Source organism: Elephas maximus, chromosome 1, assembly GCF_024166365.1.
Source record: "Elephas maximus indicus isolate mEleMax1 chromosome 1, mEleMax1 primary haplotype, whole genome shotgun sequence".
NCBI classification, from domain to species: Eukaryota; Metazoa; Chordata; class Mammalia; order Proboscidea; family Elephantidae; genus Elephas; species Elephas maximus.
This window is the reverse complement of record NC_064819.1, coordinates 192,928,415-192,943,397: the sequence shown is the minus strand read 5'-3', so window position 1 is coordinate 192,943,397 and position 14,983 is coordinate 192,928,415. Positions and strand designations below refer to the sequence as shown.

Sequence of the window (14,983 nt, the reverse complement as noted above, 5' to 3'; positions counted from 1 at the left end):
TCTGACTCCGTCCGGGACCCTCTGTTGTGATCCCTGTCAGGGCAATTGGTGGTGGTAGCCGGGTACCCTCTAGTTGTACTGGACTCAGTCTGGTGGAGGCTGTGGTAGTTGTGATCCGTTAGTCCTTTGGAGTAATCGTTCCCTTGTATCTTGAGTTTTCTCCATTCTCCCTTGCTCCTTCGGAGTATCTGAGATGGCCGCTCAGCTTTTAGGATTCCAAACGCTACTCGTCAAAGTAGAATGTAGAACATTTTCTTTATAAACTATGTTATGCCAGTTGAGCTAGATGTTCTCTGAGACCATTTGTACCATTACTTTTTGAGGGAAAAATCCAACAGTTTATATTTTTAAAAGAAATCTGTAAGTACACCAGAATTTGTTATGTGTTGTACTCCCTAATGGTCCTGAAATCTTTCTTTTTCTCACTTTGCACTTTCAACAAAGAAAGATCCTAGATTGCTATGCTTGGAGTATTCCATTTCTTTTTGTTAAATAATGAATTTGAATATATTAAATGTAAGTATATAACTGTGAATATGAATAAACAAATAAAATGCAATTATTTTTAAGTGCCATTGAACTAAAACAAAATGTATTTGGTTGGATATGAGAATGATTCCCCTGTAGAATTTTTAGCTTTGTCAAAATCCAGATAGCTGCCTTTGTAAGACTAAGGCATTTAGTAAAAACCAAGAAACTTTTCAGTGATTTACATCACATCACACTGCCAGGAAAGCATGACAGATTCATTATTCAAAGATGTCTGGGGTGGAATTACCAACAAGAACTTTGCAGCAAAACCAGTTGGGAACACTTTGGTCTTAATAGAAAAATGATTATATATGGTATTAATTGTACGCAGCAGATCTCCTGTAACTTTTTGTTTCAGGTCTGCACTGAGGAGGGAGGGACGAATGGAAAGGGGAGAAATAAAAATAATCTGCTTTCCTCCCACCGCCGTCATACGCCCCCAGCCCCCAACACATGCACACACACCAGTGCCTGCAAAACTCACGGATCCTCAGTAGTCAAAGCCCAGAAGGCCTTGATTTAATTCACCTCATACAGAAAGTGAAGTTCCTGGGGGGGCCAATCTGTTAATGCGCTCAGCTGCTAAGCAGAAGTCTGGAGGTTCAAGTCCACCCAGAGGCACCTACGAAGAAAGGCTTGGTGATCTATTTCCAAAAACCCAGCTGTGGAAAACTCTATGGAGCACAGTTCTAACCTGACACACATGGGGCTGCCATGAGTTGGGGTCAACTTGACAGCAACTGGGTTAATGTTAGAAAGTAAGGACAGAGATTCTCAGTGCAAAGCAGTAACCAAATGAAATGATAAAGCTAGAAATTCACTTAAAAAGGTGGGGGGGAGGGAAACCTGACATTAAATGGAGAGGGAAATTAAAATTTGAGAATCTTGGATGAAATTTGAGCTTCAAGTTAAAAGGTTTAAGATCTAAGCCACTCAGGTGGCTTAAAGAATAATGATTTTGACAGGATGTTAAACGAGAATAAAGAGCTAGGAAGAGTCAAGTGGAACAAAGAAGACTTCCAAGCATATGGTGGACTAGATGGAATTATGAGCACCTCCTTCTTCTTGCATGAATGTTAAGCTGTCAAAGTTGAAGCCTCTTTGTGAAGTTGAGTGTGCTTTTAGCTGTGAATCTGATTTCAAGTACCAGAATTAGAATTTTCCTGGGATAACCTCTCATACTAGCCCGAATCATGCAGCTTTAATTGTCCCTTTACTTAGGAGTATGAGACCCAGTCCACTGCAGAAGCCAAATACGTGAAGCAGCTGGACCAGTGTGAGATGATTCTACAGGCGTCGGAATATGAAGACCTTGAGAACAGACCTGGGAGACTGCAAGAATTTTATGATTCCACAGCAGGTACTCAAGCTATTTTCAGTAAGAATCAGCTTTAGTTTGGCTTACCTTGGTGCAGTGAAGTTACGTTACTGAAACCCACTGGTGTTACTCTCTTCCCACCCTTTCATATGGAGCACTGAGAAAGAAAATACTACGATTCCTGGTGGGAGGCAGGGGTTGGTGAATGAGCCGACCTGGAATCTGAGCCCTGTGTTCACGTTCTGGCTCTGCCACCCACTAGCTGTGTACCCTTGGGCAGTCTCCTGACCTCTCTGAGCCTGTGCCCTCATCTGAAAAATGGGAATCATAGTATTCACCCTACTTAGATCAAGATGGGTACTGTGCTTTGTAATCTGTAATGCTTTATAAATGTCAGACGGAGGTAGAAATAGACATAAAAAAGGAAGATCTCAAACAGCTTCGATCACTGTCGTCATTATAGTGCTTCAGAGCACAGCCTGGTGTCATACTGCTTGGGTTTCAATCCCGGTTCTGCCACATACAAGCTGCGTAACCTTTGGTAAATCACTTAACCTCTCTGAGCCTTAGTTTCCTTATTGGTAAAATGGGCATAATTACAGGGTTGTTTGAGAATGCAGTAAGTTCGTTTGTGTAAAGTGCTTAGAGCAATACCTGACCTATCAGAAGCTTTAATAATCATTAGCTGGTTTTTGATATAACTTCCCACCTGTAGAGCTAATAGACGATTAATACAGTGTGAACAATAGTGTGAGCACTGTAGCGTCAGCATTAGTGGTGGCTGTTGTTCTTATTGCTCTCTGCATCTCCTTAGGCATAGCTGAACCTCCATCTCCCCAAGAGTACTGCTAGTGATAGCCTTTCTTTAACCCTCACGTGGCCTCACCAAAAGAGAGAAAGTTCCAGCTCATAGACTAGATTTAAAAATATGATTTGCAGTTGATTCAGTTTCCCTTCTCACCTTTCCAACCCCACTTCCTCTGTCCTAGACAAGGCTTTCATTATTTCTGAGTGGGACTGTTGCAGTGACCCTGCCAGCAGGCTCACTAATTCATACTGCTTTTCTCAATGGGAGTCCTGGTGGCACAGTGGTTAAGAGCTCAGCTGCTAACCAAAAGGTCATCAGTTCAAATCCACCAGCTGCTCCTTGGAAACCGATGAGGCAGTTCTTTTCTGTCCTATAGGGTCGCTGAGAGTCAGAATCGACTTGACGGCAATGGGTTTTTTTGCTTTCTCAATGTTTTCCTCCTTTGCAGATGCAGGCATCATCACATCTGTATTTAAAAAAACCTTCCATGGCTTTCCTTTTCTAAAGAATAAAATCATGGCACTTTTAAATGTCCTAAAAAGCCCTGCAGTATGATGCCACCCATGTCTCTGGTCTTCTATCCATCCACTCTCCATGGGTGTCATCCTTGGTGTGGCTGCAGGTTGGTGGCATCAGGGGAGCTCCTGACTGTGAGGCTGAGGGAACCAGCCTGGGAGGAGGCTGTAGTCTAGATCACAAGTCCAAGGAAGCATCCTGAGCTCCAGGCTGTGGACCAGTGTCAGCAACCAGGGCATCTAGTATGAGAGGCAGAGAGGGACAAGGTGGCAGGACTTATGGGTGACAGCACTTTTGGTGTCTGACTTAGGAGGTCCATTTGAGAACATGTGGGATATCAGAAACCAGCCCTTGTCCCTAAGGGAGGGGCAGGTGGGAAAATAGGTGGGCACTTGGGCTCTGTTCACAGGTTCAGCTTTTTTGTCCCTGTGGCTGGGTGGGATGTAGGCGCATGAGGTTGACATAGAGGTACTGATTTCCTGGGTTTTCTACTGAGTGCCTCCACTCGAATGCCTTTCCCACATTCTCTGCCTGGTAGAGCCCTACTTACATGTTCAAGGCCCACCTTAAAAGGATATCTCCTCTTTGAAGCCTTCCCTCACCCTTCCTGTTAGAATTAATTGTTCTCTTCTTTTTGCTTAAGCTATACTTGGTGTTTTAAAAGGGTCGCTTAGGCTAGAAGCGGACAGACCAGAGGGGGGCTATTGCAGTATGCAAATGAGAAACAACGGTGCTGTGGACCAGGTGATAGTGGTAGAAGTGAGAAGTGGTCAAATTCTGCATGTACTTTGAATATAGAGCCAACCGGATTTGCTGAGAGGTTAGGTGTGGCTTGTGTGTGAGAGGATTCCAAGGGTTTTGGTCTGAGCAGCTGGAAGAATGGAATTGCCATTAGATAGGGGAGGATAGGTTTGGGGTAAGAAAATCAGAGGTCCCAGAAGCCAAGGGAAGAAAATGTCCCAAAGGAGAAGGAGTGATAGCTTGCCAGGTGCTGCTGAGAGGTCAGGTGAGATGAGGAATGAGAATCAGCCACCTGACTGTTTCAGCGAATGGAGGCAATCGGTGCCCTTCATAATAGCAGTTTTCATGGAATGGTGGGAACAAAAATCTGATTGGGGGGGTCCAAGAGATGATGGAAAGAAAGGAATTAGAGACAGTGAATATAATCTACCCTTTAGCGAATTTGCCTTCAAGGGGCCTAAACAGATGGAACTATAAGCTAGAGGGGATGCATGGTCAAGGGAGGGTTTGTTTTAGGATGGGAGATAAAAGAGCATTTTTATATGCCAAGGGGGGCAGTCAGTGGTAGAATTCTTGCTTTCCATGCGGGAGACCTGGGTTTGGTTCTGAGCCAGTGCACCTCATGCGCAGCCACCACTTTTCTGTCAGCAGAGACTTGTGCATTGCTGTGATGCTTAACAAGTGTCAGCAGAGCTTCTAGACTAAGACAGACCAGGAAGAAAGGCCTGGCTATCTACTTCTAAAAATCAGCCAGTGATCACGACAGTCCGATCCACAACCGATCACGGGGATGGCATATGACTGGGCAACGTTTCTCGTTCAGTTGTGTATGGGGTCGCCATGAGGCAGGGACCAACTCCGCAGCAGCTGATAACAACATATGCTGATAGAAATAATCAAGGAGAAAAAGAGGGGTAAGAATTGCGGGTGCTGGGACTCAGTGGAGAGGCTGGTTGGGAGCAGAGACAGTTCACTCTGACGGTTATTGGCAGTGATGAGTTGCAGGTGTGCCTGTGGGAGGATGGGCTGAGGTATCTACGGGAGAGGAGGTCATGGAACAGAGAGGCTGGGCTGTTGGAAGGCTAGTCTACGTGTGCATTGAAATCACCAAGAATCATGTCCGGTGATTAAAATAGAGACCGTCAATGAATCTGAAGCTGTAACCTTCCTGGCATGAAGAGGGATGACTTACGGTTCTTTCTATGATGACAACCAGGAGGGGCAGTGAGTGGTGTCGTCTGAGGGCATGAGTTTTAAGGAAGGGGGCAGAGGACGGTCTGGGAGCAGTAAGAGGAGCATGGAGAAGAGGCCCAGGCACTATGGTAAGAGGGGCGTGAGAGAGAAAACAGCCACCATGTGATGGGCTGCAGGGGATGCAGCATCCTCAGGACGAGCCAGGTATCAGGGCTCTGCCTAACAGTGCTTGGCCCAAGTCTCATCCGTATACTTGGTGGCATCAAGGGTGACACAATAAACTCCAAGTGCTTGCCTTTGGCTTCTCTCCAGCACCTGGAAATCACATTCTTTGAGTGAGCGAAGTATGAGTCAGATCACTGAACACAGCCCCTGATGAGCCATGGGATCAAGCGGAAGCAGTTAATTAATTTTCTTGTGAATATGGGAATGTCTTTTTCCATGTCTTCTTGTTTTGCAGGAAAATTCAGTCACCCTGAAATAGTCCAGCTTGTGTCTGAACTTGAGGCAGAAAGGAACACCTGCATCGCTGCAGCCTCCAGTGAGCCACACTCCTGAGATGTTCTCTACATGCCTGTGATCCTGGAACAAACCTGTTATCTTTCCATTTCATGGCATTGTGTTTGCCACCGTAAGTCTGTTGATTTCCCCAGATGTGAGTCTGTTTACTTTCAGTTGTCCAGACTCCAACAAGAAGCGGCATGTCATTCGGGCAATAAAAGAAGCTATAGAACAGGATATGGTGATCAAAATGGTATAGATGAAAACTTGAGGGGGGAAGCCTTTTTTATGAGCTGAATAAATAAATGTTAAAAGCCTACAACTTTGGATTATTTACCGGAGATTTTAAACCATCTGATTCTGAATTAATTATCCCTGAAGGCCAGATTCATTGAATGATAGAAAACTTAATTATAAGTGCTTTTAAGAATAGATTCTTCAGCTGACTTGGTGATGAAGAGCTAGGGGAAAAAGTTAAAAATGTCTTAGTAATGCACTCTCTCCTCAGATGAAATGCTACCTTTTTCAAATGATGGCTGTCTTGAGCCAGATTTTGAATCGTGCCGTGACCTGCTTTAGGCCCCTGATCACAGACTTGTAAACCAGCTAAGATGTTCCATCCCACCACCGTTCCGTTCTATCATTTGGGGATATAAATTGGGGCATACAGTCCTTTTCACATGCCACTTGTCTTCCTTTGTGTATTTGTCACTGTCTGATTTCCAAATCTTGAACATCTATGTATGATCAGATGAGAAATATGTAATGGGGGGTACCAAACACAAAAACCAAACCCCTTGCCATTGAGTCAATTCTGACTCACAGCAACCCTATAGGACAGAGTAGAACTGCCCCATAGGGTTTTCAAGGCTGTATCTTTACAGAAGCAGACTGCCACATCTTTCTCCTGGAGAGCAGGTAGTGGTTTCTAACCGCAGACTTTTAGGTTAGCAGAGCACTTAACCAGTGTGCAACCAGGGCTCCAGTTGGGGGTAAACCAAAAACAAATCCATTGCCATCGAGTCAACTGCAACTCATAGTGACTCTAGGACAGAGGAGAACTGCCCCATGGGGTTTCCAAGAAGCAGCTGGTGGATTTGAACTGCTGACTTTTTGGTTAGCAGCTGAGCTTTTAACCGCTGCGCCACCAAAGCTCTAGGCCTTATGTTAGGAATACATCAAAACAGGTTTCTTCCTCTTATTTCCCTATCATCTGTCCTGTGATTTATTCCTATCCAAGAGGAAATGGCCATTCAAGACAGGGTAAATAACAAGCCCCATCCCCACCTCCAACCCCCACCCCACTGCCACTTGCCTTTCAGTGGTACACAAATGGTGAGGACAGGAAGAATACCCATGCAAACCTGCCAGGTATTTTGTGTGGAACAGTGATGCCTGTCTTTATAATTCAAATGTCAGTTCCCATTTGAAGCAGGCCTGTTAGGCTGCCACAGTGAGAATTCTAGGCATTGTTTCTTTGGAAACTGTTCACAGTATCCATGGATACCCAATCTGCAGGAAGCAAGGTGCATGATCTTTTCAGAAGCCACACAAATATGTACATATAGTTGCTCTGCATTAAAAAGCAGAAAGTGCAAAGTCTGATTACTATTAGAGATATGGTTAGTAGGAAAACAGAACTCCATCTATCAATACTGTGGATTTTTTTTTCCTGGCATGAAGACATGGAACGTAATAACCCCAGATAAAGGTTTTCTGTGGCTCTTGAATTTTATTTTGAATGTTTTTTCTGCAGTAATTTTCATAAATGGCCAACACTTCACAGAGAGACTCAGGAAACCTCTACTGGGTCAGACTCAATACTGTCACTTAATAACTATATGAGCTGATCATTTGCCTACCAAGTTGGGGTTCACAGTTAGTCCTAAACTTTCCTCCCTGGGCTAATAATGTGTTTTAAAAAAGAAAAAATTGCAACGGTGCTATAAAATAAAATCTTATCTAGGAAGGAAAGAACAAAATGAAGATCAATCAATAAAAGAAGACAGCTATTGAATTCACCAGCAATGTCTATAAATATTTGAGCATTGTCACTTAATTTTTTTTTTTTTCTTTTTTTGGAAAAGAGATCTACTTGCCTGAAATTGGTCTTCTTAATAACAAACTCTATAACTGTGATGCAGTTTAAATAATTATTCTTGGGTTAAATGCAACAACAACAAAAAAGATTTCCTTCTTCCTGCTTTTACCCTGTGGACTGGCATTTCACCAGCTGTTACATAATTCTCCGTGTCCATGTATTTGAAAAACATCGATCACAAAGTCTCTGGGATAAATGACTGGTGAACTGACTCGTGAAACAGAATTCTCTGTGCCCAGCATTTTTATTTAAGTAAAATGCCAGTCTTCATATTTAAAGGTGAGATAGACTTACGATGATACTATTTTTTGCTTCCCTTTATATTATGCACTAAAGGCCCCATAGAAATGTAGCAATAAAGACTTCTACCATTCGTAAGTACAGATTATCAAAAGTAACCGTAAGATTAGGACAAATAATAGTACAGTTTGAAATTTTATTTTAACACCAAGTTTGAAGGAGTTGTTTACATTTCATATTAAATCACTTTTTAACCTTATCATCATCTTCCTTTATTACATCCACCCCAACTCCAATTTGAGAATGAGAAGAGGCTGCTGGGGCTGAAGTTCACAAGGTTATTCACCATTTTATAGTAAAGCTCAACATGTTCAAGCCGACAAGGTAATTTTGGAGAAACAAACAATGCCAGATGAGCAGCTTAAATCCCCAGCATTCTCTCCAACTTACTAGTTGCCATCAAGTCTTTTGGAACTCATGTCGAAAACCCACTGTAAATGGCATGATTTATCAAGACATTTTGTTCCATAGTATACTGTTTGTCCTGTTTTCTATGGCACAAGAGCAGACTTATAATAGCTAATTTAGAGTAAGACACAGATTACTTTGCCAGCCTGACCTACCAATAGGAGTAATCTTTGAGACATGAGTTGAAAGATAAAGTTTCACTGTGACCGCATGAATATTTTCCATCAAAACCCAACCCAGTGCCATCGAGTCAATTCCGACTCATAGCGACCCTGCAGTATTTAAAAAAGTGGTAAAGGGTTGAATTACAGAATGGTTCACTTTTTTAAAAAGCCAATTTGTTTTAAAATCACAATTGGAATTTCTGATGGTTGGAATACATTTTTTGTTACAGTTATCATTTCATGTACATACAGTCTTGACATTCTCCCTAATTTGTCCTGCAGCCTATGGATTGAAGTCATGGTCCCACAGGGCTGAAGCTAAACACCGTCCAGCTGGCTTGTGACTGCTAGCTTGTCCACTGCAGTGGGCAGGGACTCAATTTCTCTGGGCCCAGTTTGCAGTTACCTGATGAATTTGAAATGGTCCGTATTCATAAACTCACGGCCGCCTTCTTTTTGACTGCGTTCTTTACATTGTATCTTATTACATACAGTACAGTTCCCCCACACCACCAGTTGTGGAGACAACTCCATGTGTGACAGAGTAGGACCGTGCTCCACAGGGGTTCCAGTTGCTGATTTTTCTGAAATAGATCACCAGGACTTTCTCCCAAGAAGCCTCTGGGTGTACTCCAACCACCAACCTTTCAGTTAGCAGCTGAACGTGTTAACCAGCTGAATTGTGTTTGGCTTCCAGCCCTGTGGGACCAATGACTTCAATCCATAGGCTGGAGGACAAATTAGGAAGACTGTTAAAGCTCCTCCCAGCAGGGCTTCTTTGTCCACTCTGGGGGATAAACTTTACAGCCCCATTCCCTCTGCTAAAATTCCAGGTCTCAGAGATTACGTGGCCCTGAACCAGACTGATTTTCAGTGAAGTGTGTGAATTATCCTGCTCCATTAATTTGAAGAGAAATTTTCAGATTGACTTTACTTCGCTATGGGACATATACCCACTTCTATCTAATAATAAATACCCAAAAAATGAACAATTTACATACAAATATCACATATATATTACGTGGACTTTCTGAATTGTGAGTTTTAATTAATAGGTCTACTCAATATGCATCTCAAAAATTTATCTTGATGAGATATCTTTGCCACCTAATAACAAATGTATGTTCCCATTTAAAAGAGGGAAAGAGAAACATACAGTGTGAAAGGTAAAAGTTACTCCAGGAAATCTGGTTGTTATTAATATGATGCTTTTTTCCATATGTGTCAACAATGTGCAAACTGGTCAGGGTTGCAAAACTCTGGTTCTCCCATTTTTTGGATATCCCCCTTTTAAATAGATATTCCTTACCTGAGGTACCAACTAGGTAGATGGGGAGAATTTCAGAATTGGAGATTCTTTAGCAACCTAGGGTAATGAAGTCACCATTACTTGTATATCTTCTCTCATGTTCACCCCATTAGCAGTAGAAGGTGATTTAAAATAGCATCTGCAGAATCGCAGCCAACAACTTTAAGGCCGTCAATAACCTCTAAGACTTACAGAAATTAAGAACTCAAAATCTTATCATTAAAAGTAATTAGTTTCATTGCTGAAGTAAGTGTATGTAATTTATGTTGGTAAGGGGGATCATAAGGAATTTAATAAACTTTTCGATCAGTCATCCATTGCTGGAGAGTCATAAAGAGCTCCGTTCTGTGAATTTGACAGCACTGAAAGGGGGTGTTCCCTCAGCCTTCACGGACATGCATATCGTAAAGACAGTCAATGCAAAAGCCAAAGCAGACAATTCATAGTTACCTGTTTGGAAAATGTACATTAAATTACAGAAAGAGAAGGGTTGTGACCAATCAGGTATCTGCTCAACTTAGAGCATTTAAAAGATGGCAAAATATGAATACTGAAGGTTGGTGGTCATGTGTATCAATACAAATACAAATGGAAATTATTTTATTCAACTCTGTGGAGAGGCCATTTGAACAATAGTGATGAGCCCTGGGTTTCTTCCAAAGGGATTTTGGTCTTCATATGTAGATATGCGGCTAGGACATGGGGCTGGGCAGGGGCTGGGCCTCTGGGTGCGGCTACAGCTGGGAGGTGCCTAGCACTGCAGCTCCTCCTCCTCCTCCTCGACCCGCCGCGGGCCTCCAGCGGAGCTCTGGGCGCTGGCATGGGCCGTGGAACTGAGCACCTCTTCAAAACTGCCTCCACTGTGGTTCGTCCCGCCTACTTTCGTCTGAAACGGGCAAAAACAAAAAACAAAAGGTTTATTATTATTACTATAATGTTTTCATAAGAATGACAAAATACTGATTACTTCAATTTCAGAAATACATTTTATTTTCTATAAGTGAGATGAAAAGGATGTAGAGAAGTTCATTTCCTTTAACAGAGTGCTAAAATGTCCGTTCATACTTGGGTTCGGGAACAGGATTCAAACTTTAATTTTGTATCAGAATTTTAGCAACACCGTAGAAACCCTGGTGGTGTAGTGGTTAAATGTTTCGGCTGCTAGGTCAGCAGTTTGAATCCACCAGGCACTCCTTGGAAACTATGGGACAGTTTTACTCTGTCCTATACGGTCGCTATGAGTCGGAATCGACTCGACGGCAACGGGCTTGGCTTCTGGTTTTCTATCTATTCCACATCTAGGTTAAGATCCCTAGTCCCTTCAGGAGCAAAACAAGATCTGTGGATTTCTGAGGTCTGTGCGCCTCTGCCCCACCCCCGTCAGAGAACCAACTGGATCAAAACAGAACTGGATTTTAGATTTAACTCCTCCAATTTTACAAATGTATAAATGTCACTAAGTGACTTAAATTAGGCTTTCTACTTGGGACTTAACATGGCAATGTGGATTTCTGTGAATGTTCTCTTGAACAGCTGTAGTGGTTCAACTGAACGTGCTTTCTAGATGGTCTCTGCTGTGGGAGGTGGCCATAGGTTAGTCTTAAGGCACTGGTAATTTCACACCTGCCTGGGCAGCCTGCCTTTATAGTAGAAGTAGCCCTGAAAACACAAAGTCATAATGCTCTACCAGGTTCCCTTTTTGTGTTCTTGTTATCAGCTTATAAAAAATAGAAGCAGGAAGAAATCAATTTACAATTTAAAAATAAGTATTTCAAAAAAATTCTTATTAGAAAGGCTTTCAAAAGAATATGTAACAAAAAGATGGAAACAACCAAGGTGCCCAGCAATGGATGAACGGATAAACAAATTATGGTATATTCACACAATGGAATACTATGCAAGGATAAAGAACGATGAATCTGCAAAACATCTCCTAACATGGATGAATCTGGAAGGCATTATGCTGAGTGAAATTAGTCACAAAAGGACAAATATTGTATGAGACCACTATTATAGGAACTCAAGAAAAGGTTTTAACGCAGAAGAAAACATTCTTTGAATGGTTATGAGGGTGGGGAGGGAGGGAAAGAGGTATCCGCTAACTAGGTAGTAGACAAGAATTATTTTAGGCGAAGGGAAGGACGACACACAATACGGGAAATCACCACAACTGGACTAATCCAAAAAACTAAAGTTTTCCAAATACAACCAAACACTTCAAGGGACACAATAGCAAGGGTGGGGTTCTGAGGACCATGGTTTCAGGGGACACCTAGGTCAACTGGCATAACAGTGTATTAAGAAAACGTTCTGCATCCCACATTGGTGAGCGGTGTCTGGGGTCTCAAAAGGTGGCAAGCAGCCATCTAAGATGCATCAGTTGGTCTCAACCCATTGAGCAAAGGAGAATGAAGAACACCAAAGACATAAGGAAAATACGAGCCCCAGAGAAAAAAGGGCCATATAAACCAGAGACTCCAATAGCTTGAGACTGGAAGAACTAAACGGTGCCTGGCTATCACTGATGACTGCCCTGACAGGGAACACAACAGAGAATCCCCAATAAAACAGGACAAAAGTGGGATGCAGGACTCAAATTCAAATTCTAGTTAAAAAAAAAAAAACAGACTTAATGGTCTGACTGAGACTGGACGGACCCCAGAGGTCATGGCCCCCGGACACTCTGTTACCCCAAAACTAAAACCATTCCCAAAGCCAACTCTTCAAAGATAAGACTAGACTATAAGACAAAATGATACTGGTGAGGAGTGAGCTTCTTGGCTCAAGTAGACACATGAGACTATGTGGGCAGCTCCTGTCTGAAGGTGAGATGAGAAGGCAGAGGGACAGGAGCTGGTTGAATGGACATGAGAAATACGGGGTGGAGAGAGGGAGTGTGCTGTCATGTTGTGTGGAGGGCAACTAGAGTCACATAACAATATGTGTATAAGTTTTTGTATGAGAAACTGAGTTGAATTGTAAACTTTCACTTAAAGCACACACACAAAAAATATGTAACACTCCAAAATACTTAATGCATGTCTTAGTAATAACCACATTGGCCTTCTTTAGCCATTAAAAATGTGGAAAACCAGTTGGAGGAAAAGGAAGGTATAGAATAATTATGTTGCAATTGACAAATTGCCACTCACATCTCAGTGTCACCCAAGTGATCAGTGACAGGAACGGGAACAACAACAGGAATGTGCGTTACTCAAAATGCACTGCCCGGACTGAGCTTTTAAAAAATGGAACCAGGGTTTTAAGCAGTTCAATCACTACCAAGACAAGCAAGCACTTTCCTCCAACGGTCACTAAAATCCCTCACTGCCTCTTAGCCCTTCTATTCATTAAATTCAAATTTGCACTCTGTTCTATGGTTTGGGGTGGGGGGGTCAGAAAACCCCTTCTGTACAAAGCTAGACAGTAATATTTTTAGGCTTGGAGGCCACAGTCTCTGCCATAAATACTCAGCTCTGCTGTCGTAGGGTACAAGCAGCCATACACAAATTATAAGTGAATGAGCATGGCTGTGTTCCAATAAACCTTTATGTATAGACACTTAAATGTAAATTTCCTGTAATTTAATTTTCTAATTTCACAGAATATTAGTCTCTTTTTGATTTTTTCCAACCACTTAAAATTTTAAAAACCATTCTTAGGTTGTGGGCAGCCAGCTGGATTTGGCCTACAGGTTAGTAGTTTGTTGATCTCTGTTTAAAGCCTTGATTTCTCCTTTCTCTGTGGGTTATCTTGGCATGAAGAATGGGGGAGTGTTTTCAACTATGTAATTTTCCCTATCCTTATTTCTTTCCTTAGAGAAACAAATCAGATTGCATCAATGCAATCTACTCTATTAATAGTCCCCATTCTCCTCTTTTTTCTCTCCCACTTAAATTCTCTGTTGCAAGAGAAATCGCACACAGTGTTGAATCAGGTGAATACCAATTACTGCAGTACTCTTCTGAGCTTTGTTTCATTCTACTCTCCCACATCTGATTTTTGTCGAGTAAAATGAAGAAGGAGGGAACCTATTTGAAAATAACAATTTGGAAGGCAGTGCAATAAAAGGGGTTTCCTAGCTATGTGGGTTTAATGACCACATACTGGAATACTTTAGGCAAAGACCTGCTTAGGTAAAGATAGGGACTATAAACCTCTCCTGGACCCTTCCAAGCATAATTCCTTTCACTCAAGAATTTTTTGTCTCCATGTCCTGAAAATTATAATAGTTCTTTGCCTAAAATTCCATTTGAATTACTGAGATGGGTTTCCTGATCTCTCATAATAAAACAGCTGGCTGATGAACAAAAGGTATAACATACCTTGCCTTTTTTTTTTTTTTTTTAAAGGATTTGATTCGGGTCGTGTAACGCACAGCCATGCGCCACATAACATCCCTTCGAATAACGTCTGACCACATATATGTCCGTGGTCCCGGAAGGTTATAATAGAGTTCAGAAATCCCGATCGGAGAACGGGACATAGTGGATATATCTAAGGTCAGTTAGTAAAATGTTTGTCTTAAAATGTAGTATATAGTGTGACTTCCTATGCATTAAAAACATTAAAGAAACACTTCCAGATACACTAAAACATCTTTAATATAACACAGTAATAATATTTTGATGTGCATCACAGAGTAGTGCCCATTTGTTATTATGAACCATTGTATGTACTTCGAAGTTTTAAAATAATAGGCTTTACAGGGGTTGGTTCATAACTATGGGTTGTGCTTAAGTCAGATGTTCATAAACTGGGAACTGCCTGTATAGAATATGGTGTTTGCACAACACCCAAATCACATAACATCCTATTTCATAGAACACATTGTGGACATTAAGTGACGCATGACTGCATTCATCAAAAAGTAGGTGCCCTAAGAATATGGTCTGCTTATAGGGGTGCAGAATGGATGGAAGGGAAGCAGTCCATGATGATTCACTGGAACATGGTAGAAGACACCAAATGTAGTTCCACAGGAACTGGTTCTGGGGCTGATGCTTTTTAAACCTGTCTGTGGGTTTCCTTGTTTTGGATGAAGTAGAGAGTATGCTCTTTGACTGTATCGGTGACGTCAGCTGAGATGTCA

General features: G+C 42.0%; 2 protein-coding genes across 5 annotated transcripts in view; one reads left to right on the top strand and one right to left on the bottom strand.

The window, feature by feature from the left end:
- The window catches only part of HDDC2 (HD domain containing 2), a 28,722-nt gene extending 22,775 nt beyond the window's left edge, over positions 1–5,947 (top strand). Inside the window, exons 5-6 of the mRNA XM_049900449.1 lie at positions 1,753–1,891; positions 5,569–5,947. Coding sequence (XP_049756406.1) covers positions 1,753–1,891; positions 5,569–5,666 — 237 coding nt within the window. The 3' untranslated portion in view covers positions 5,667–5,947. The remainder of the gene's footprint in view (positions 1–1,752; positions 1,892–5,568) is intronic.
- Positions 5,948–8,111: 2,164 nt separating this feature from the next.
- Positions 8,112–14,983, bottom strand: part of TPD52L1 (TPD52 like 1) — a 109,731-nt gene continuing 102,859 nt past the window's right edge. For 3 of the 4 annotated variants that reach the window (XM_049900409.1, XM_049900427.1, XM_049900418.1), the window contains one exon: positions 8,112–10,777. In XM_049900409.1, the coding sequence (XP_049756366.1) occupies positions 10,643–10,777 (135 nt within the window). In that variant the 3' untranslated portion in view covers positions 8,112–10,642. The remainder of the gene's footprint in view (positions 10,778–14,983) is intronic. The other variant, XM_049900436.1, reaches the window with a different exon arrangement.